The sequence below is a fragment of the Diceros bicornis genome, chromosome 9 (assembly GCF_020826845.1).
Source record: "Diceros bicornis minor isolate mBicDic1 chromosome 9, mDicBic1.mat.cur, whole genome shotgun sequence".
In the NCBI taxonomy this organism is placed as follows: Eukaryota; Metazoa; Chordata; class Mammalia; order Perissodactyla; family Rhinocerotidae; genus Diceros; species Diceros bicornis.
The window spans coordinates 87,296,413-87,317,694 of record NC_080748.1 but is presented as its reverse complement, the minus strand read 5'-3'; the positions used below and the strand labels follow the sequence as shown (position 1 = coordinate 87,317,694).

The window sequence follows — 21,282 nt, the reverse complement described above, 5'->3', positions numbered from 1 at the left end:
AGGGCATGGACGCTCCACCACACTCGGTGTTGCGAGTCTGAGGGTGTGGACGTGCCACCACACTTGGTGTTGACAGTCTGAGGGTGTGGACGCTCCACCACACTCGGTGTTGACAGTCTGAGGATATGGACGCCCCACCACACTCAGTGTTGACAGTCTGAGGGTGTGGACGCTCCACCACACTTGGTGTTGAGAGTCTGAGGGTGTGGACGCCCCACCACCCTCGGTGTTGACAGTCTGAGGGTGTGGACGCCCCACCACACTCAGTGTTGACAGTCTGAGGGTGTGGACGCTCCACCACACTCGGTGTTGACAGTCTGAGGATATGGACGCCCCACCACACTCGGTGTTGACAGTCTGAGGGTGTGGACGCTCCACCACACTTGGTGTTGAGAGTCTGAGGGTGTGGACGCCCCACCACCCTCGGTGTTGACAGTCTGAGGGCGTGGACGCTCCACCACACTCTGTGTTGACGGTCTGAGGGTGTGGACGCTCCACAATACTTGGTGTTGACATTCTGGGGGTGTGGACACTCCACCACACTTGGTGTTGAGAGTCTGAGGGCGTGGACGCTCCACCACACTCTGTGTTGACGGTCTGAGGGTGTGGACCTTCCACAATACTTGGTGTTGACATTCTGGGGGTGTGGACACTCCACCACACTTGGTGTTGAGAGTCTGAGGGCAGGGACTCTCCACCACACTCGGTGTTGACTCTTGTGAGGCAGCCGTCTCTGCCACTGCTGGGGAGGGAGGAAGCGACCCCCAGAACATGTGCTAAAGCCATGAAGAACCCCGTCTTTTCCACTCCCTGGAAGGACCCCCCGTCAGTCCCACCAGATTGGTAAGTGCCACAGCTCCTTCTGATGTCCCCATGTGGAGCCATCCAGATGACGCCCCCACTCAATGAGGTGAATCAGCGGCCATATTGCCCAGACCCTCTTTTTCTTGACCAGCACGTGGTACACTCGTTGCTCCCTCCCCTTCGTGTGTGTGAGCTGCAGGGGACTCAAGAGAAATTCTCCCCTGAGAAAAGGTCAGACTCCTCCTCTGGAAATGAGTCCCCAGGCTCTAAATTACATCTCCTCCCCTGGGGCTGGGCTCCATCTGAGCCTCCATCATGGTCTCGGATTCCCAGGCCCACATCACCAAATCCAAACACAGGGGCGAAGGTCTTCTGGAGGCAGCTGCTAAACTCAGTCCATCCAGCTAAAACACGTGCAGCACCCGAGGACCTTGGAGGTTAAAAGTGTAGTTGGGAATGCCACATACGGTGAGGGTGGTGGCCTGGCTGGTCCGGCCAGAGGATGGGTGTGTCAGTGTCCTATGAGGTCAGGGCCTTCAACCTCTAGTCTGTTGCTGCTGGGGACACAGAGGGGCAAGCAACTCCATGCAGCCGAGCAGCCTGCCCAAGCCGGCCTGGGAGGTGAGTCAGGAAAGGGCCAGAGGGAGGACAGCCAGCTTGGCAGACCCAGAGGCAGCCAGGGTGGTGAGCAGGTGCTCAGGTTGGAGAGAGAAGACCCCTGGCCCGCCCAGTCTGCCCGGGGGCCGGGCAGCATTGCATCTGGTTGCCATCAGATGAGACGTTCTCAGGACAAAGAGAAGCCAGGGGGTGGGCGCTGCGGTCAGTCTCACCCCCGACCCCCATGCCATCCCCACCTCCCAGACACCTGGGCCCGGCTCGGGCGAGGCGACCCTGTCGGAGATTGCACTGCTCAGCACCTGGCCAACATGGACAGCAGTGTCCCCAACGTGCAGGTGACCAGCTCACGCCCTGCCAGCGAAAGGAAGCAACTTCTGGGCAGTTGCAGTTAAGGTGCCAGGGACCCCACGAGCACCCGCTCTCTGAGCGGCCCGTCGCCCTGGGTGCCCAACCCCCGCCAGCCGGCACGTCCACAGAGGAGTCCAGGGAGGTACGCGCCATTGGTATATTCCATCCAGGACCCACTGTCGTGTCTCTTTTGAGTGAAATGGGGCAAAAGCAGTGGACTGTTTACAGGCTGGGCCCCTGACCCGGGTGTCCCCTCCACGTCTAGGACATCAGACACATCCCCGACTTGGACGAGGAGGCTGCCCCCTCCACGGCGACCCCCTTCATGTCGTCGGGCATCTGCCCGTCAGAGCGCCACACATTCAGCTCCCCAAAGACGCCCGTCTCGATCATCTCCTCCTGCCAGGGGATGGAGCAGCTGCCAGTGGCAAACTCCTGGAAGAATTCCGCGTCCGCTTTGTCAAAGGCCACCCCTCTGACCGTGGAGAAGGCACCCACATCCTGGATGTTCTTGGCATAGACGGTCCTGGAGTCTGGGATGAACGGGGGTATCAGCATTCCTGTCAGAAGACAGAAAACACCGCGTGAACCGGCGAACGGTGGGACAAAACACATTTGCTAACGAACCGTCCCCGCTAGGCTAGACCGCACAGAGCACGCACCCAGGTGAGAGCCCCGCAGGGTGCAGCCTGGATGGCATCGGAGAGACGGGGCCTCCTCTGCGTCCTCCCCCACCTCCCCACAGCCGGCACGAGGGACAGCGCGTTCTACCCGCACCATCTCCTCCCTCACACCCGAGCCCACCTCTCTGCAGACCCCAGAGCCCATGCCCTCGCGCCAGCCTCCCCAGGCATGGCTGTCTGCAGGTTGGATGCCTGGAACCCACACGTTCAGAACTGAAGTCCACATCTTCTTTCCAAGGAGGCTTCTCTCCCTGACCTGCTCAGGAGCCGCGACTCTCCAGTCGCCAGACACAGAACGTTAGTCGCCCACGACTCCCACTCAGGCCACCGTCCTTCCTCTCTCTCACCTTGTCCCTCCTCAGCACAGGCCCTGGGCCTGGGCAGCCCTCATGGTGTCCTGCCAGACCATTGCAGTGGCCCCGGGACTTGCTTCCCAGCTCCAGCTCCCCGGCTCCAGCTCCCCGGTTCTGATCTGTCAGAGCTGCCTGACCTCACTCCATCCCGGGCTGGTCCTGACGGCTCCCCTGGTGGAGCCCACCTTCCGGTCAGCTGGGAGCTGCCTCTGCTCTGACCCTTCCCTGCAGAAGTGACTCTTCCTGCTCACGGCTCTGTCCCAGGGGCTCCTGCATGTGGTCACAGGCTCACAGACCCCAGCTGTCGGTTCTGGGGCTATGGCTGTGTCCTACGCCTCTCACTGCAAACACACATGCACATGCACACGCATGCACACGGGATCATGCACATGACACTTGGTGACAAACACTGGTTGAATGACCGAGCTTCTCCCAGGCAGACATCTCCAGGACCCTGCAGTGCCGTGATTGGGGCTCCTTCAAGGACGGGGTGTGGAAATGGAAAGCACAGGTTTGGAGCTTTGGTCCAGGGGTCAGCCTGAGTCCCACTCATCCTTCCAACCTGCGGCCACCGGCAGGTTTCCCAAGAGGCCTGTCCGTCAGTGCCCAGCCCGGGGCGCGGCGGGGACGAACCCGCAGAGGACTGCAGGGAGGGGCCGAAGGGTGGCTCTCGGGAAGCGTCACCCACACAGCCCTGCTCTGCTGACATCGCCACTAAGCTGAGGAGACGCCAGTGGGATGGGTCAGGCAAGCAAGGGCACCTAACAGACCGGCCCAAGGCCCCCAGACCCGCAGGCGACGTACCGGCCTCCAGCTGCCTCCAGCTCAGGTCCTTGAAAAGGGCGCTGGCACGGAGCCCGTCGCACGTCCCGTCGCGGAAGCCCAGACGCTTCTGGGGGTCCTTCTCCAGCAGTGCCTCACAGAAGTCCTTGCTGGCCTGGCTGAACTTCTCCGGGTACGCGACGGGCTCCGAGAGGATCCTCTGCTTCAGCTCCGTGTTCTCCACCTGCACGCGGACCCCCACACCACGCTAAACCCTGCCGAACCCACCAGCGTCGCCCAGCAGTCACGTCACCTCGGGGGGGCGGCCCCTCCAGTCCTCTCAGCCGGGCAACCCCTCGCACGGCCAGAGGTGACCACAGCACCCGAGGGCCCCCTTCCCGCACAACAGCATCTCAGGGCAGAGGAGAGGACCCACAGGCGCCAGCAAAGCTGGGGTGTGGTGTACTTCAGGGACCCTGGTGGACAGCTCGGCACGCTCACACAGCCAGTCCTTACCCACTGGAGGAAAAGAGAGTCAGCCTCACGGAGCCCACGTGGACGGAACCCTGAGGGGGAGCCTCGCACCTGATTGTGAACCCGCTCTATGGAGTGTGATTGACACACCACAAGACTCCATGCTCAGTGATGTGTGAAGAGCTTCAACCAATCTCCAGTCACCCCAGAGTGCCCTGTGCCCTCTGACCATGTCTTCCCCCCACCTCGGGCAAACACCGACCCCTTTCCTCTCGCTCTAGACTAGATTTGCCTTTCCTAAGACTTCACAGAAATGGAGTCATCCCAGTGACTCGCCCAGGTCTGGCCTCTTTCATTCAGCGTGACAGGTCTGGGGCCCATCAGCGTTGGGCTGTATCCAAGGTTCTTGCTTCCTGTCGCTGCTGCAGTGGGGTTCCGTGGTACCACGGACCACAGATGGACCACGCGTGGACCACGGATGGCCCACGGTGAGCTCCTGGAAGGGCACCCCATGAAAGCTCCTCTTGCTCGTTTGCACACAGAAAGCAGGGGTGCCAGTCAGGCTGCAGGTCAGCGAGAGCTCTGGGGTAGGAGCTTCTGTGGTGGTCCGAGGCCGGCCACCTGCAGTGGACCCCACACCACGGCTCACGTTGCTCCTGTGAGCTGTTGGTGGTCGGGAGAGACACAGGGCGACTCGGGGTGCTAGGTGTGTGAGGACTCTGCTCTTGGAAGACTAGGATCTTGTTCGCTCCACAACTGTCTGAGGGGACAGGAGTGGGGGCCTGGGAGGGACACACTAGGAGGGAGGGACACGTTAGGAGGGAGGTCCAGGCAGAACAAAGCAATGGACATGACCCCCAGACAGGCCGAGCAGCCGTGGCGTGGGCCAGAGAGGTGCTGCGTCTAAAGATGGCCCCGCACACCAGGCCCTGGAGGCCCCGCCTCATCCAGCCTCTTCCCGGTTCATGTCACGTTCCCGTCAAACAAGGGCCATCACATCTCTGAGCCGAGTCAGCATTTGATGAAAGGGAGGAGGCCAGGTTTGCTCTATTCATTTTGAATGGGTGGTCAGGCCTTCTGGTGGGCTGGAGCAGAGCACCCCCAGGGATGCCCAGGCAGACTGCATAGGAGAGGAACGAGGGGTGTGGAGGGCCTGGGGTCAGGGCACAGCCATGCTATGTCCACTTCCCTCAAGGACATGCAGAAGTGCTGCTGTGCTGAGAGCGGGGCCTGCAGGCTCTTAGCATTGTGAGTCTAAAATGAAGGGCACAGAGGCCGTGAGGGGATGGCCTGCACCATGTCCTCCCCAGAGTGCCTGGGCCCAGGGGGCTAAGCGCTGCTCATTGGGGTGGGTTTGGGGAGCCCCAGGCACCTGTCATCCTGAAACCCTCCTTAGTGTCAGAAGATACATGAGATGAGGTCACTGTGTCCCCTCTCCTTCCCCCCAGGAAGGACCTGCCAGGAGAAGCCTAGGGCTCAAGATTTGAACAGCTCCCACAAGGGAGGATCATCACCAGGTCAGCCGCAGGGGCACTTGCTCCTGTGACCCCAACAAGGAGGGTCACAACCAGGTCACCTGCAGGAACTCCTGCTCCTATGACCCCAACAGGGAGGGTCACCACCAGGTGAGCTGCAGGAACTCCTGCTCCTATGACCCCAACAGGGAGGGTCACCACCAGGTAAGCTGCAGGAACTCCTGCTCCTATGACCCTGAACAAGGAGGGTCATCTTCAGGTCAGCTACAGGGACACCTGCTCCTGTGACCCCAATGAGGAGGGTCATCTTCAGGTCAGCTGCAGGAACTCCTGCTCCTATGACCCCTACAAAGAGGGTCATCTCCAGGTGAGCTGCAGGGGCACTGCTCCTAAGACCCTCAACAAGGAGGGTCATCTCCAGGGCAGCTGCAGGGGTACCTGCTCCTATGACCCCAACAGGGAGGGTCATCTCCAAGTCAGCTGCAGGGACTGCTGCTCCTATGACCCCAACAAGGAGGGTCACAACCAGGTCAGCTGCAGGGACTGCTGCTCCTATGACCCTCAACAAGGAGGGTCATCTTCCAGTCAGCTGCAGGGACTCCTGCTCCTATGACCCCAACAAGGAGGGTCACAACCAGGTCAGCTGCAGGGACTGCTGCTCCTATGACCCTCAACAAGGAGGGTCATCTCCAGGGCAGCTGCAGGGGCACCTGCTCCTATGACCCCAACAAGGAGGGTCGTTTCCAGGTCAGCTGCAGGAACACCAGCTGCACCACATCCTACCTTCTCTCCTCGGGCTCGGAAGGGTCCTCTGGCAGCGATCATCTCATACAGCGTGACCCCCAGGGCAAAATAGTCCACAGAAAAGCCATACTCTTCACCCCGCAAGAGCTCAGGGGCCATGAAACCTGCCGGAAGAGCACAGTCGACTCAGAGCAGGTTCATAGGAGCAGGTACCCCTGCACGACCTGCTGACCTGCATCGCGTGAGCACCTACCCTGCCCTGGGAGCCGCGGAACTGATGCCCCACGTGCACTGCAGCCGGGTGCTCACACTGTGACATCTGGGGCAGGAATTCTCTGTAGGGGGCTGCGCTTTGCCCTGGAGGGTAAGGAGCAGCATCCCTGGCCTCCACCACTAGTAGTGCCCTCCAGCTGTGACAACCCAAACGTGTCCAAACACTGCTGAGTGTCCCCCCAGCTGAGAACTACTGCTCTCCACACATGGGGTAAAGTCCCGCCCCCCCTTCGGTACACCACCACACAGAGCCATGTCCTCGCTCGCCCCCCGCCCCCCGGCATGAGCGTGACCGGGGGGTCGTGGGTGTGTGTGTGGTCAGAGGCAGGCCCTACATGCTGCTTCCTGAAAGGGCACAAAATGTCAGATTTAAGACAAGACATTCCAAACAGCAGTTCAGTTGCCCACCACTGCCCGTCTGCCCCGTGCCAGGTCTGTGTCACATTTGGGGAGTTGGGGCCACATGCTGATCTCCACATCTTGAAGGTCAACACCCCTGAGAGCCAGCTCGGGCCCCCACTCCCTAACTGCCACCCATGTAGAAGTCAGCCCAGTGAGTAGGAAGAGTGGACGGGCCCAAGGGCCACTCCCCTGGGACCGGCGGGAAGTGCTCTGGGCACGGGAGTGGGTGGGGAACTTCTGTGCTCAGATGACTTTGGACATCCGAGATAAGCAGAGCTAATTGTGTCCATTCATTTCGGCCCTTCCTGGGCCTTCAGTGTTCTGTGTTCATGGTAAGTCCCCAAGAGGGAGACGCGCTTGGCAACACCGGCCAAGCCAAGGGGACGGCAGAGTCATTTCTCCCCAAAGAGGTTACAGGGGTCAAACTCCGTAGAACCCCCTGCCCTAAACCCAGCTTTGTAAGCTCTGCTTTTCAGGGAATTACGCTATTGTCCAGACTGCCCAGACTCTGAGAAACACTTGTTCAACGGATCACACTTCTAGATTGAAACAGGGTCCAAGAAAAAGGTCTCCCAGACCACAGGGACGGGATCGTCCTCTGCGCATCCCCTGTTTACAATCGATTGTTCACTGACCCCGTGCAGAGGCTCTAGGAGGCCTGGGGCCAGGGGCTGCAGAGGGGCCAGGGAAGAAGGATCTGGAAGGCTCCCGTGGGGCGTTGCTAGATGCCCGGCCTTCAAACTCACACCCTGACTTCAGGATCTGCTGTTGCACCTGGCCCCAAATGCAGGGCGAGGTCCATACGCGCCCCTGAAGAGACCCGCCCGCCTGGAGAGCTGCGGCCCTGTGCTCCAGTAAAGCAGCCACAGCAAAGCCTACGGGGCCCTCTGGCGGCCAGCGGCCCGCACTCAGCGATATCCTCAAGGTCAAGCTACTGCAAATCCTGGCTTTGGTGTCGAGTCCCCTGGGGTTTTCTCCTAAGGATCTGAATCACCCTGAAATACATGAGCCGTGTTTCCACTCTCTCGCTCTCGCCTGGGAGTGGAACTTGATAGATTTTGGCTGAGGATCCGGAAAACTCAAGATAGGACCTTTTCCCTACATAAAGCTGCAGATGAGGACAGACCCAGCACGCCAACAGGTACACACCCAAAGGAGCCCAAACACAGGATTGAAGGTTCCAGGACACAAAACAAGGTCCATATAGGCCCCATGCCCGGTGGCAGTACTTTTTTCCCAGAGCCGGATCAACCCAGGGAAAGGGGAGATTTGCTAAGAAATCCTACAGAAACACACCTGGAAACCCTGCCCCTCAGGAACATGGAGGAGGGAAGAACCTACACGCACGGGGTTCGTGCTGTGTGCGTGAGCAGGGACTATCGCTGCACTGAACTCTCACCACGGCCTGTGCATGAGCATGAGAGCGTGAGCCAACCTCCCGTACTGGGCCCAGATGTGAGCCCTTCCTGCCCACTTCTCTGCTGTCTACACGACTGCTCCCCGCCTTGCCTGGGGGCATGAGAGGAGAGGAGTGAGGTCGGGGGGCAGCAGAATGCACCAGGCATGTGCACACACAGACACACGCATGCACACACAGACACACATGTTCACACAGATATGCACCCACAAGTACACAGACACACGCGTTCACACACACATGCACACATACCCAGGCATGCACACATAGACATGCACACGCACACACAGACATGCACACGGGCATGCACACATGTGTGCACACAGTCATACACATACATGAGCACACACTGACTCATACGTGCACACACATGCTCTGGACGAGGGCAGCCCCTTCTCCTGCAAGCCCTCCGCCGCCTGCCCCACACTCCACCCTGGACTCCTCTGAGCAGTGAAGGCCTTGGTATGCTGAGATGGGGGCCCACTACCCCTCATGGCTTTCCTTCTAGTTGGCCTGCCCAGGAGGGTTTTATCACAGTTGAGCAGGTGTCTGGCACAGACGCCCAGGACTCTGACCCCCACAGTCGAGCGCTCCGGACAACTGCATTCTGCCGATGCCCAGAAAGTCATTAAAGGCAGAAGCTTTCATCACAGAGAGTGCAGCGTGTTAAACTCGACTGTGATATTTTACGTGTGGGGGGGTGCAAGCCCACGGAGCGGCTGTGCAAGCCCCATGCCAGTCCCCTGGTCTCCCCACTCACTCTGAGCAGTGAGAGAGCTGCTTCCCTACAACCCCCAGCCTTTGCCATGTGCCCCAGGCCACAGGGACCCCAGGACCCCGCCTCCCAAGAGCCTGCCCCGCCCTCGCTCTCAGGCCTTACCTGGGGTCCCTGCATAGCCCTTGGTCTTGGTCTGCCCGTCCTTCAGCTCCACGGCCAGCCCAAGGTCGGAAATTCGGATATTGCCTGAAAGGCAAACACAGGCTGAGGTCACAGGCAGCTCCACGGAACAAAGGCGCCTGGTGTTCCTGGAGCCCCGGGAGCCCAGAGCCAGCCTCTGCGCACACACACACGCACATGAGCACACACACACTGACTCACTCACTCACTCACTCACTCACGTCTCCACATAGGCACACACGCGTGCATGCACACACGCACATGTACACGCTCATGCACACGTGCACACGCTCATGCACACGTGCACACACACGCACCCTGAGGACCCCCGGAGGCCTCAGCACCCAGGTGCCTCTGGCTGAGTCTGCAGAGCGACCACAGGGTCCCAGCAGCACCTGCAACTGGAATTCGGGGCATAATCCACCCAAATTCAGTTTCCTCATCTGTCATCTCTCCCCCAGCTCCGCAGCAACGGCCTCTGAGAATGCCTGTGCGCACGTGTGACTTGGTGACAGAAAGGGGGGGATCGAAAGGGAAATAAAGGAAGACTAAAGCTGTGTTTATTTTCTGATAAGAATCCCAGTTTGGCTTTACATAGAAGGCAGAAAGAAAGGAGTGATCAAATGAAGATTTGGCCATAAAATATTAACTGTTTGCTAATGGTTCCACACATTACAGACATCTTGGATTAATTCCCTGTAACCCTAGGTGCCTAATATGCACCAAATTTCACCAAAGTCCATCAGAAATCTCCATTTGGACATAATACCGTTCTGTCACAAAATGATTGAACAAACAATAGACTTAAGATGTGTCCTGGTGCCGTTTAAAGCTGCACTGAGCATTTATCAAAACCAGCCCACGCCCCATGACCCGCCAGGCCACAGAAGCGAGCAGGACAAAGGGAGGTGGGCAAGGAGGGGCCAGGAGGGGAGGCCACCTCACCGTCGTCGTCCAGGAGCACATTCTCAGGCTTGAGGTCTCGGTAGACGATGCCCCTCTGGTGCAGGTGCTCCAGGCCGCTGATGATCTGGGCCGTGTAGAAGACAGCACGCGGCTCCTGGAAGCCAGGGCTCTCCTCGTTCACGTTGTAGATGTGGTACCTGGGGGCAGACCACACAGAGGCCTGTGCTTTTGGGTCCAACTGTGAGTGGTGTGCCCGCGGTTTTATGGGAAGCAACATCTCCGGAAGGTGGGGAGGGGAGGGCCTCAGAATCCCGTGTTGTGTGGGCAAAGTGTCTGGTCATTTCAGGGCCTCAGCGTCCAGCCTGAAGAGCCCACGGCAGAGCAAAGACCCCTGGCAGCTGGTGTGCACACCCTCACAGACCCCTCACCACCACTGTCGCAGGGGAGAAGCGGGGTCGCAGGGTGCACTCCTCCCCCGCCCTGGCCTGCGGAGGCTGGGAAGCGCGCCTCAAAGGCCTGTCACCGTGGCCGGCAGAACGAGTAAGGGCGGAGGGGGGCGGAGGGAGGCGGAGGGAGGCGGCACGAGCAGCCAAGCGCCCCCCGATAGATATACGTAAACACAGAGCGTCAGCTACTCCACCCGAACATCAGACTCCTCGTGGACCCGCGGCAGGATTTCCCTTCCCAGCCCCTCTCCCGGTAGCTGTCCTGTCTCAAGTTGCCACTATCACACTTCACAGAGAAGCAAAACCTAACAAATAAAAGGAAATAAGTTATTTGAACTAGAGCAACCAGGGAGAGTAGAGGTAAACAGGAACCTTAAAAAAACAAGGAGAGGAAAAAAAAAACAAGGAGAAACCCTCAAATCAGCTGGAGCACAAGACAGCAGAAACAACAACATAACAGCTTTTGTATTATATTCATATAATAGTGCCGTGTGGAGTAGTGTGCTGTGCTGTGGTGTGCTGTGGCGTGGCGTAGTGTAGTGTGGTGTGGTGCAGTATGGGTGTGGTGTGGTGTGGTATAGTGTGGTGTGGTGTGGTGTGTTGTGGTGTGGTATGCTGTGGTGTGCTGTCTTGTGGTGTGGTGTGCTATACTGTGCTGTGGTGTGGTGTGCTGTGCTGTACTGTGCTGTGGTGTGGTGTGGTTGCTGTACTGTGCTGTGGTGTCATGTGCTGTGGTGTGGTGTGGTTGCTGTGGTGTAGTATGATGTGTTGTGCTGTGGTGTGGCATGCTGTGGTGTGGCGTGCTGTGGTATGGTGTGGTGTTTTGTGCTCTGGTGCGCTATGCTGTGCTGTGCTGTGCTGTGCTGTGCTATGCTGTGGTGTGCTGTGGTGTGCTGTGGCGTGGCGTGCTGTGGTGTGGCGTGCTGTGGTATGGTGTGGTGTTTTGTGCTCTGGTGTGCTATGCTGTGCTGTGCTGTGCTGTGCTGTGCTATGCTGTGGTGTGCTGTGGTGTGCTGTGGCGTGGCGTGCTGTGGTGTGGTGTGCTGTGCTGTGGTGTGGTGTGCTGTGCTGTGGTGTGGTGTGCTGTGCTGTGGTGTGGTATTCTGTGGTGTGATATGTTGTGGTCTGGTATGCTGTGGTGTGGTGTGGTGTGCTGTGGTGTGGTGTACTGTGGTGTGGTGTGCTGTACTGTGATGTGGTGTGCTGTGGTGTGCTGTGGTGTGCTGTGATGTGGTGTACTGTGCTGTGGTGTGCTATACCGTGCTGTAGTGTGCTGTGGTGTGGTGTCATGATCAGTTCCACTCTCTCTAAGTCACGCCATTAGCAACTCCCAGACCCTCTTCTCCTCTTCCATCGACCTTCCGTTGACTGGATTCCTCAGTCAAGGCCTCAGAATCCTCATCTGGAAAATGGGGCTGCAAACTTACCTGGCAGAGTGTCCTGGTGAGGAACCAGGTGGGAGAACGGTGTGCAGTGCCTGGCAACCACCACCAACGGCCCCTTTTATATAAGCAATTCACACTCTTCTAGGTGTCTCGCTGGCATTCGCTTACTCCTCACGACAACCTTGAGCCCCGGTATTATTCTTTATCCCCGTTTTTCAGACCAGCACACTGAGGCACGACCAGTCAGGTGGCCCAGCCAGCTAGTGGGACTTTTCCTGCTCTGAGAGCCAGTGATGCGACTCCCTAGGGAGACCGGGGCGAGGCCTCAGATCTACAGCCCATCCAGGCCCTGCACACCGCTGACGGCCCCTGGTTCTCTCCGCTGGGTAACGGCAAAGCCGTGGTTCCCGAAGTCGGCCACGTCGTGTTTCTAGCTCTGCCATCATCCCCAAGAGTGGGTTGTGGATGAAGTTTGTCATCATTTCCCGTCCCTCTTAATGCAGGGCCCCACCCACCGCGTTACTCATCCGTCCATCCAACCAGGACTCCTTCCACGGCACCACACGCTCCTGTTGTCCTCCCCGCCCACCCCCCATCCGCACAAACTCGTGGTCCACAGGGACACCCCAACGACCAAGGCCACTCCCCAGGGGCTCCTGCTTTCGCATGGGACTGAGCACACATCCTTCCGAGTACCAGCCACCAGAAGACAGAGAGGGAGATTCTGATGGGGGCACGGGCTCTTCCACAGACGTCACCATGTTCTCTGCAGCTGGGAAGTGGCCCCGCTGGGCCCCAGAGATCCCCTCTCAGAGCTCGGCCACTTGAGCCATCCCAGTCCCAGCTCCCACGTGGGGAGAGGAGCCCCGTTACCTTATGTCGCCTCCATTCATGATGGTCATCACCAGACAGAGGTCGGTTTTGGTTTCAAACGCATAGGCCAGAGACACTATAAACCTGCTGTGGACTTTCGCTAGAATCTTCTTCTCTACCATAGCGCCCTGAAAAGCAGATGTCGAACAAGAACACAGGTGTAGGCAGGAAAGTGACATCACCATAAAAGACCAAGTTCCACAAACCAGAAAACAGCGCGATAGATAGAAACAGAGTTGCAAATACATTTTAAAAGTGGTTTCCACAAAGCAACTGAAATAACTTACAGATATGCTCACTGGCCCCATTTCACAGAGGTGAAATCGGACAAGCAAATTGGTCATGTGCAGAGAACTTCAGGTTTCCTGGAGCCTCCAGCAAGGGGGGCTCGGCCAACAGGCTTAAAAATGCCAGGTGGGGTCCCACGCACCCCTGGCAGCCTGTTCAGTGCTGACTTCCCTTCCAGTTCTTCCTTAGGTCTAACCAGCTCGTCCCAGCCCTTTCCTCCTGGCCAGGTCTCCAGACAGCAGCGGACAGGAAGGTCCATTGGCCAGCACCCTCCAAGCCACCCCACATCTCTGCTCATTTTCTGTCTCTATTTTAAAGCCTCTGAAGTCCATCTGATATGAATTTAAAAGCTGTGTTTGGGTGAGGAAAGCAGATCCCCCCTCGAAGGCGGAATTCCTGATGCTGGAGCAGGCCCCTGCCCGTCCACCCTGCACAGGAAGACTCTAGGCTGATGTCACTTTGTATCAAGTTCAACGAGGACCCTGAACTCGGAGCGAAGAGACTGTACTGACTGTTGGGTCAACATTGGGGTGGACAGCCGTGAGGGGTGACTGTGTCCCCCCAGTCCCACAGGAAGAGCAATGTCAAGGAACGCGGGGGGGTGCTCTGTGGCACTACCGTTTACCCTGAGAAGCTGTGTCTGCCACGGGCATATTCTGCGCGGTGCAGCAGGACGGGGACAAAGGACCATGCGGGACACAACGTGCAGCTGGGAGATGAGGTCCTAAGACATTAAGCGGCTTTCGCTGATCCTGCCCAAATGGAGTCTGAGGCGGTTGGAGTGGACACCACCCAGAGCACCTGCCCGTGCCTCCATTCCCTCCCCGTCCCTGGAAACCGGCTGTTCTCGGGGAAGAGCCTGTGCCTGGCACCACAGACACGCTCTGCCTCACGTGAAGGACGGGCCCAGCCTGGGCTCCATCCCCGTGCGTTCTCCCTCACACACAGCCCAGGGCTTTGGGAAAGCGCCAGAAAGTCAGAGTCAAGAACCCAGAGAACAACCCCACAGCCTGCCCCCAACACCTGCCGCTGTATCTCGTGGTGTTGGTGCAGCACCAAGGAGGCGAATCTGGAGCCACTCTCCCAGGAGGGGCCTCGCAGACCCCGTCCGTGTGCAGGGCGCCAAGGCGGGGGGAGAAGGGCAGCCGGACAAGCGGAGTCACAGGCCAGGAAGACCACAGAGGCCAAGCCCCCTCGGGGCCAGGTGCTCGGCCGCAGCGCACAGACGGGCTGACCCAGGACAGGGAGAATAGAAACCAGCCGACGGCTGCACAGCGCCAGGGGGTCGGAGTCCAATGGCCAGGTGAGCTGGCCAGCCGGCCAAGGAGCACCATGCAAAGCTGGATGAGGCACCCAGGGCCCACCCGGCCCGCTGACCCTGCCCGCCCCCTCCACCCCGCCGTGGCAGCCGGCTGCCCACCTGGTACCCCTTCCTTTTCTTCAGCCTCTTCTTGTTCAGCTTCTTACACGCGTAGATCTTGCCAGTCGCCTTCATCTGGCAGGCCCACACCTCCCCGAAGCCGCCCTTCCCCAGGACCCTGAAGTCCAGGAACCAGTCCTCCCCCGTGGGCTGGGCCTCCAGCCACTTCCACTGCAGGAACCTGCGGAAGTACAGGCTGTCCAGGTACTCCTGGAAGGGGGCCTGGCTCAGGTGCGCCAGGGTGGCCCGCAGGAGGGGCTGGAAGAGCCCGTCCCCGCTCGCCCAGGGCCCCTCCCGGACCCGCGCCACCATCTCCTTGTCCAGGAAGCTGCAGAAGAGCTTGGCCTGGGGGTCCAGGTACTCCGCCAGGATGGCCCGGGCCTTCTGTGGCCGGAGGTCATCGTCGGCAGTGTCATAATCCTCGATGTCCTGCCAGAGCTCCAGGGCCGGGACGTGCCTCTCGCAGGCCCTCAGGAACTGCTGGAAGAGCCGCTTGCCGATAGGCTGCTGCGAGCACACGCTCTGGAATGCCAGGTCCAGGCTCTCCCGGAGCACCTCACACCTGGAGAGCGGGGGCAGCCTGAGCTTGGACAGGTACTTCCTGTCCCGGGCGGACGGGGCGCTGCTCCCATCGAAGCTGCCCCGGGCGGCGATGAAGGCAGAGTTGGCCACCACCGTCTCCAAGGACCCGAAATCCATCCCGGCGCCAGCCTCCTGCAGCTCAGGCGTGAGGGGCCGTGGGCTGGCCCTCGGCACCCGTGTCCCGAGAGGACCTGACCCACTGCCCTCGGCCTGTGGCCTGTTCCTGCCCTCTCAGGACGGGAGGCGTCCCAGCCGGTGCAAGGACGACTGGGGCCACGCCGTGGGCCCGGGGAACCCAGCTGACACAGCTTGGACTAAATCCCAGCTGGGTTACGGAGGACGCACTCAGGGCAGTGAGCAGGTGCCAGAAGACGACAATCCCCTAAGCAGCTCCCAGACGGATTACACGGACCACCCACCCCACTCCGTCCTCTCGACAGCCGTCAGGAAGGACAAACTCCAGGCCCCCAGGTGCTCCGCTGAAGTGCCAGGGCTGCAGATCCATGCTGAGCGGCCCCGTCCAGCCCTCTGGCCTAAGCAGACAGATGGACCGCCCGTTTGTTTCCTTGCAGGGACAAGAGCCGAATCTAAGGGAGGGGGGCCCAGGAGAAACCTTAACTTATAAAGATGACCAGTGGTTTCCCCACTATGTTTCATTTTTGTCTTAAAAAAAATAGCAAGTGAGAAGGAAATCAACTGATAATAGGAATTCAGGGAGAAAAAAAACACAATGAACAGCTTCCTGGGGTGTCTGCAGGTGAGACCACTGGTCCAGGAAACTGGTCAGTATGTGAGGACTGACATCTGTCCTGACCTGACACTGAGAGCAGCTGCATGTCACAGAGCTGATGGCTCTGAGGACCTGAGGTAACCCTGGCACTTGCTACTCCCTCCACTCACCTGGTATGATGGCCAAGCAGAGGTGCCCGAGACGCAGCCAAGCGAAGTTAGGACAGGGACGCAGGAGACACCCCGCGCTACACTCAGGGGGAGGCCCACACAGACAGAGGCAGGAGGGAGGGCAATGTAGAGGCTAGGGGCACACTGGGGCACACCGGGGCACACTGGGGACACACCTGGGGCACATTTGGGGCACATCTGGGGCACACTGGGGACACACCTGGGGCACACTGGGGCACATCGGGGACACACCTGGGGCACACCTGAGGTACATCTGGGACACACCGGGGACACACCTGGGGCACACCTGGGACACGGCTGGGGCACACTTAGGAGACAGCTGGGGCACATCTGGGGATGCCAGGACCAAAAGAAATGTCAGCTTCGTGAGGGCACAGCCTTGTCTATTGTGGTATACAGTGGGTGCTCAGTAAATGTATGGGAAGAATGACAAGGAAGTGATGGGGGTGGTTACAGCTTACAAGAGGAGGAAGTAAAGGGTTGTAAAAATGAAGAATGCTTCAGCTCACCGGCTGGTTCCACAGTGGGAGAAGAGGAGTGTCAAGGAGGCATCGAGATTCTGCAAGTGGGTTCGGGGACACGGGTGGATCCCCTGTAGCGACCGGGGAGGCAGAAATGAAAACTTGCCAGCTGAGCAGCGAGGTTCCCCCATCTCCTAACCAGGTGGGTTGGAGTCCAGCCTGGCCACTTAATAGCAGGTGACCTTGGGCCCATGACTTTAACCCCTTCCTGCCGACCCCAGCAGAGTTCAAATGGGAGAGTGGTTCCCACAGTGCCTTGCAGAACGGAGCCCCTGCTCGTCCCCACAGTGTCCTGAGACAGCGCGTCCCCATGGTCCAGGCAATCACCTGGAGATCTGGCTGAAATGAAGATTCTGCCTCAGTGGGTCTGGGGTGGGGCTGAGACACGTGTCTCACAAGGTCCTGGGTGGTGCTGAGGCCGCCAGGCAGGACACACGGAGAGAAGTGAGGTCTGAGGACAGCTCCTGTGGGATCAACACTGAGCCACATCCCGGGGAGGGGGAGCATCCGGATAAACAAAATTAAACACGTTTCCTATCACGGGACTTAGAGACTTCAGAGAGAACTCGGCTCTAACAGAGGTACAGCACGCAGTGTTTCCCAGACTCATTTGGATCTCTTTTTAAATCAGACTTTTTATTTGGGGATAATTGTAGATTCACGTGCAGTTGTAAGAAATAATCCAGAGAGACCCTGTGTACCCCTCACTCGGTTTCCCCCAATGGCGACGTCTTCTCAAACTGTAGCTCAGGTTCGTAGCCAGGACACTGACCCTACACAGTGAACACACAGAACATTCTGTCACCACACGGACCCCGATTCCCTTTTACAGACACGCCCACCTCTGTCCCCCTCTCCTCCCCCCACTGAACCCCTGGCCACCACCAATCTGTTCTCCATTTCCATAATTTTGCAGAATGCTGAGTCGTTAGCATCCACAGTGTGGACGGACCATGGTTTGACAATTCGCCCAGTGAAAGCCATCTGGGTTGATTCCAGTTTGAGGCTATCATGAATAAAGCTGCTATAAACATACAGATTTTTGTGCAGATATAAATTCCCATTTCTTTGGAGTTAATGCCCAAGAGTGTGATTGGTGGGGTCATATGGTATTTGCATGTTTAATTTTTTAAGAATCTGGTGAACTGTTTCCAGGTGGCTGTACCGTTTTACATTTCCACCAGCAACGTGCGAGTGGTCCGGTTTCTCAGCATCCTCGCGAGCATTTGGTGTTGTCACTCTTTTTTATTTTTTCCATTCTGAGAGGTGTGCAGTGGTCTCCCATTGTGGTTTTGATTCGCGTTTCCCTCATGGCTGATGACGTTGAACACCCTTTCATGTGTTTCTTTGCCATCTGTAGACGCTCTTTGGTGAAACATCTCTTCGTGCCTTTTGACCATGTTCTAACTGGACGGTTTGCTTTTCTGCTGTTGAGTATTGACAGTTCTTTCTGTATCTCAGATACTAGTCCTTTGTTGGATTTGTGGTTTTCACATGCTTTCTCCCAGTTGTAGCTTTCTTTTCATCCTCTTCACGTCAGATTACACAGAACAAAAGTTTTTAACTGTGTTGAAGTCCAATTTATCAATTTTTCCTTTTACGGATTGTGCTTTTGGTGTCAAATCTAAGAACTCTTTGCTTAGCCCTAGATCTTGAAAATTTTCTCCCAATTTTTTCTAAAAGTTTTATACTTTCACATTTAAACTCGTGATCCATTTTAAGTCAATTATTTTACCAGGCCTGAGGGTGGGTTAAGGTTTACTCTTTGGCCCGTGGATGTCTGACTGACCCGGCTCTGACTGTCGAGCAGGCCGTCCTCGCTTCACTGACTCTCTTTGGCACCTTTGCCTCACACCAGTCGGGCGTACCAGTGTGGGTCTATCTCTGGGCTTTCTGTTCTGTTCCCTGGTCTCTGTGCCATCCCTCTGCCAGCACCGCACCGTCGTGATGGCTGCAGCTGCACAATGAGCCTCGAAACTGAGGAGACCGAGTCCCCCCGCTTCACTTTTCTTTTTCAAAAGAACACTTCAAAAAACGAGCTATTCAAAATACAGAAGAAAATGTTCCCCTATTTTAGTTCCTTTGCCTTTCTATATAAATTTTAGAATAGATTTGTCTATATCTACAAAAAAATCTTCCTTGGATTTTGAGGGGAATCATGTTAAACCTTTAGCTGATTTGGGGAGAACTGACATATTTCCCGTGCTGAGTCTTCCACCCCGTGGACATAACTCCTGTCTCCCTTGCTTTAGATCTTTAATTCCTTTCATCCTCATCGTGGAGCACTCGGCACACAAGTCCTGTTCGTGTTGTGTTAGATTAACACATATGTATTCCTTCTTGTTTTGAGCAATTGCAAATGGCATGATATTTCTAATTTTGGTATCCCCGTGTTCGTTGCTACTATATAGAAATACACTTGATTGTGGACATTTTTATCTTGTATCCTTTGACCCTGCTGAACTCACTTATTCTAGGAGTGTTTTTGTAGAGTCCTTGGTATTTGCTACATAAAACAGTCATGTCATCTGAAAAGAGGGACAGGTTTATTTCTTCCCTTCTGATCCGTAAGCTTTTTCTTCTCTTGCCTATTGCACCAATCCAGTGTTGAATAAGAGTGCCAACAACAGAAATCCATGCCTTGTTCTCCATCTTGGGGTCAACACATTCCATTTTTTTTACCATTAGATCTGATGTTAGCTGTAGAATTTCTGTCAACGCTTTTAATCAAGTTGACTAAGTTTCCCTCTATTCTTAGTTTGCTGAGAGTTTTTAATCATAAAAGGATGTTGAACTTTTTTCAAATGCTTTTTCTGCATCAGTTGGTATGATCACGTGATACTTCCTTAGCCTGTTACTGTGCTGGATTACAATGATTGACTTTTGAATATTGGACCAACCTTGCATCTCTAGAATACAACCCATTTTATCATGGTGTATAATGCTTTTTATACACTGTTGGGTTCAATTTGCCAATATTTGGTTAAGGATTTTTGTGTCTATATTTGTGAGGGATTTTGGTCTGTAGTTTTCTCTTTTTCTGTACTGTCTTTGATTTTGCTGTAATGGTAATACTGGTCTCATAAAATCAGTTGGGAAAGGCTCCCGTCTCATTTTCTAGAAGACATAGTGTACAATTTGTGTTGATTCTTCATCAAATGTTTGGCAGAATTCTCCAGTGAAACCATCAGGGCCTGCAGGTTTCTTTGTTGGGAGATTTTTAATTATGAATTCAGTTTCCTTAATAGTTACAGAGCTACTCATATTACCTATCTCAAATTGGGTGAATTGTGTTTTTGGAGAAAGTGTTCCATTTCACCTAAGTTGCCAAGTTTATAAATGCAGAGTTGTGTTTAGTAGTCTCTTGTTATCTCTGATGTCTGCAGGGCCTGTAGTCATATCTAGCTTCATGCCTGATATTGGTGATTTGTGTCTTCTCTCTTGCTATAGGTTTTGTCAATTTTATTGATCTTTTCAAAGAACTGGCTCTTTGTTTCACTGATTTTCTCTTTTGCTTTTCTGTTTTTAATTTCATTGGTTTCTGCTTTTATCTTTTATTTCTTCCTTCTGCTTGCTTTTTTTTCTCTTTTTTTCTAGGTTTCTGAAGTGATTTGAGACTATTGATTTGAGACTCTCCCTCTTTTGTAATATATTCATTTAGTGCTATAAATTTTCGTGTTAACACTGCTTTAGCTGTGTCCCACAAATTTTAATATGTTATATTGTCTTCATTCAGTTCTATGTATTTTTTTAAATTTCCTTTCTGACTCATGGATTTTTTAGGAGTGGGTTGTTTAGTTTTCACATGTTTGGAGATTTTCTTATCTTTGTGTTATTAATTTCTAATTCGATTCCATTGTGGTTGTGTACGATTTATGATTTCAATTCTTTTAAAGTTGTTGAGCTTTATTTTGTGGTCCAGGATATGATCTATCTTGGTCTACGTTCCATGGACACTTGAAAAGAAAGTGTGATCTGCTGTGGTGGGGTGGCATATTCTACAACCGTCAGCAGATCCTGCTGGTTCACGACGCTGCTGAGTTCTTGTATCCTCGTGCCAATTTTCTATTTAGTTGTTCTGTAAATTGTCAAGAGAGAAGTGTTGAAGTCTCTAACGAAAACTGTGGATTTGTCTATTTCTCCTTTCCGTTCCGTCAGTTTGCTTTACATATTTTGCAGCTGTGCTGTGTGGTGCACACATGTTTAGAATTGCTATATCTTCTCGGTGGACTGACCCTTTATCATTATGTGACGTCCGTCTCTGGTAATTTTCTCTGCTCTGGTCTACACTATAGGATACTAATGTAGCCCCTCCTGCTTCGTTTGATTAATATTCACATGTATGTCTTCTTCTAGCCTTTCCCATGCAACCCGCCTATATCATCCTATCTAAGGTGAGTTTCTTGTAGATAGCATAGAGTTGGGTCGTGGTTGTTTTTTTGTTTGTTTGTTTTTTTGTGGTGAGGAAGATTAGCCCTGAGCTAACATCTGTTGCCAATCCTCCTCTTTTTTCGCTTGAGGAAGATTAGCCCTGAGCTAACATCTGTGCCCATCTTCTTCTATTTTGTATGTGGGTCATCGCCACAGTGTGGCTGATAAGTGGTAGAGGTCTGCGCCCGGGATCCAAACCCGTGAACCTGGGCCGCCAAAGCAGAGCACATGGAACTTTAACCACTACCCCATGGGGCC

The 21,282-nt window shown here is 55.5% G+C and overlaps 1 protein-coding gene across 1 annotated transcript; it reads right to left on the bottom strand.

The window, feature by feature from the left end:
* Positions 1-1,771: 1,771 nt before the first annotated feature.
* Positions 1,772-15,268, bottom strand: GRK1 (G protein-coupled receptor kinase 1). The gene is made up of 7 exons (XM_058547718.1): positions 14,570-15,268; positions 12,862-12,989; positions 10,197-10,354; positions 9,234-9,317; positions 6,301-6,425; positions 3,611-3,812; positions 1,772-2,330 (listed from the first exon to the last, which is right to left on the bottom strand). Exons 1-7 carry the CDS (start codon positions 15,266-15,268, stop codon positions 2,032-2,034), a joined length of 1,695 nt encoding a protein of 564 aa, XP_058403701.1. The 3' UTR covers positions 1,772-2,031.
* Between the last annotated feature and the right edge of the window lie 6,014 nt (positions 15,269-21,282).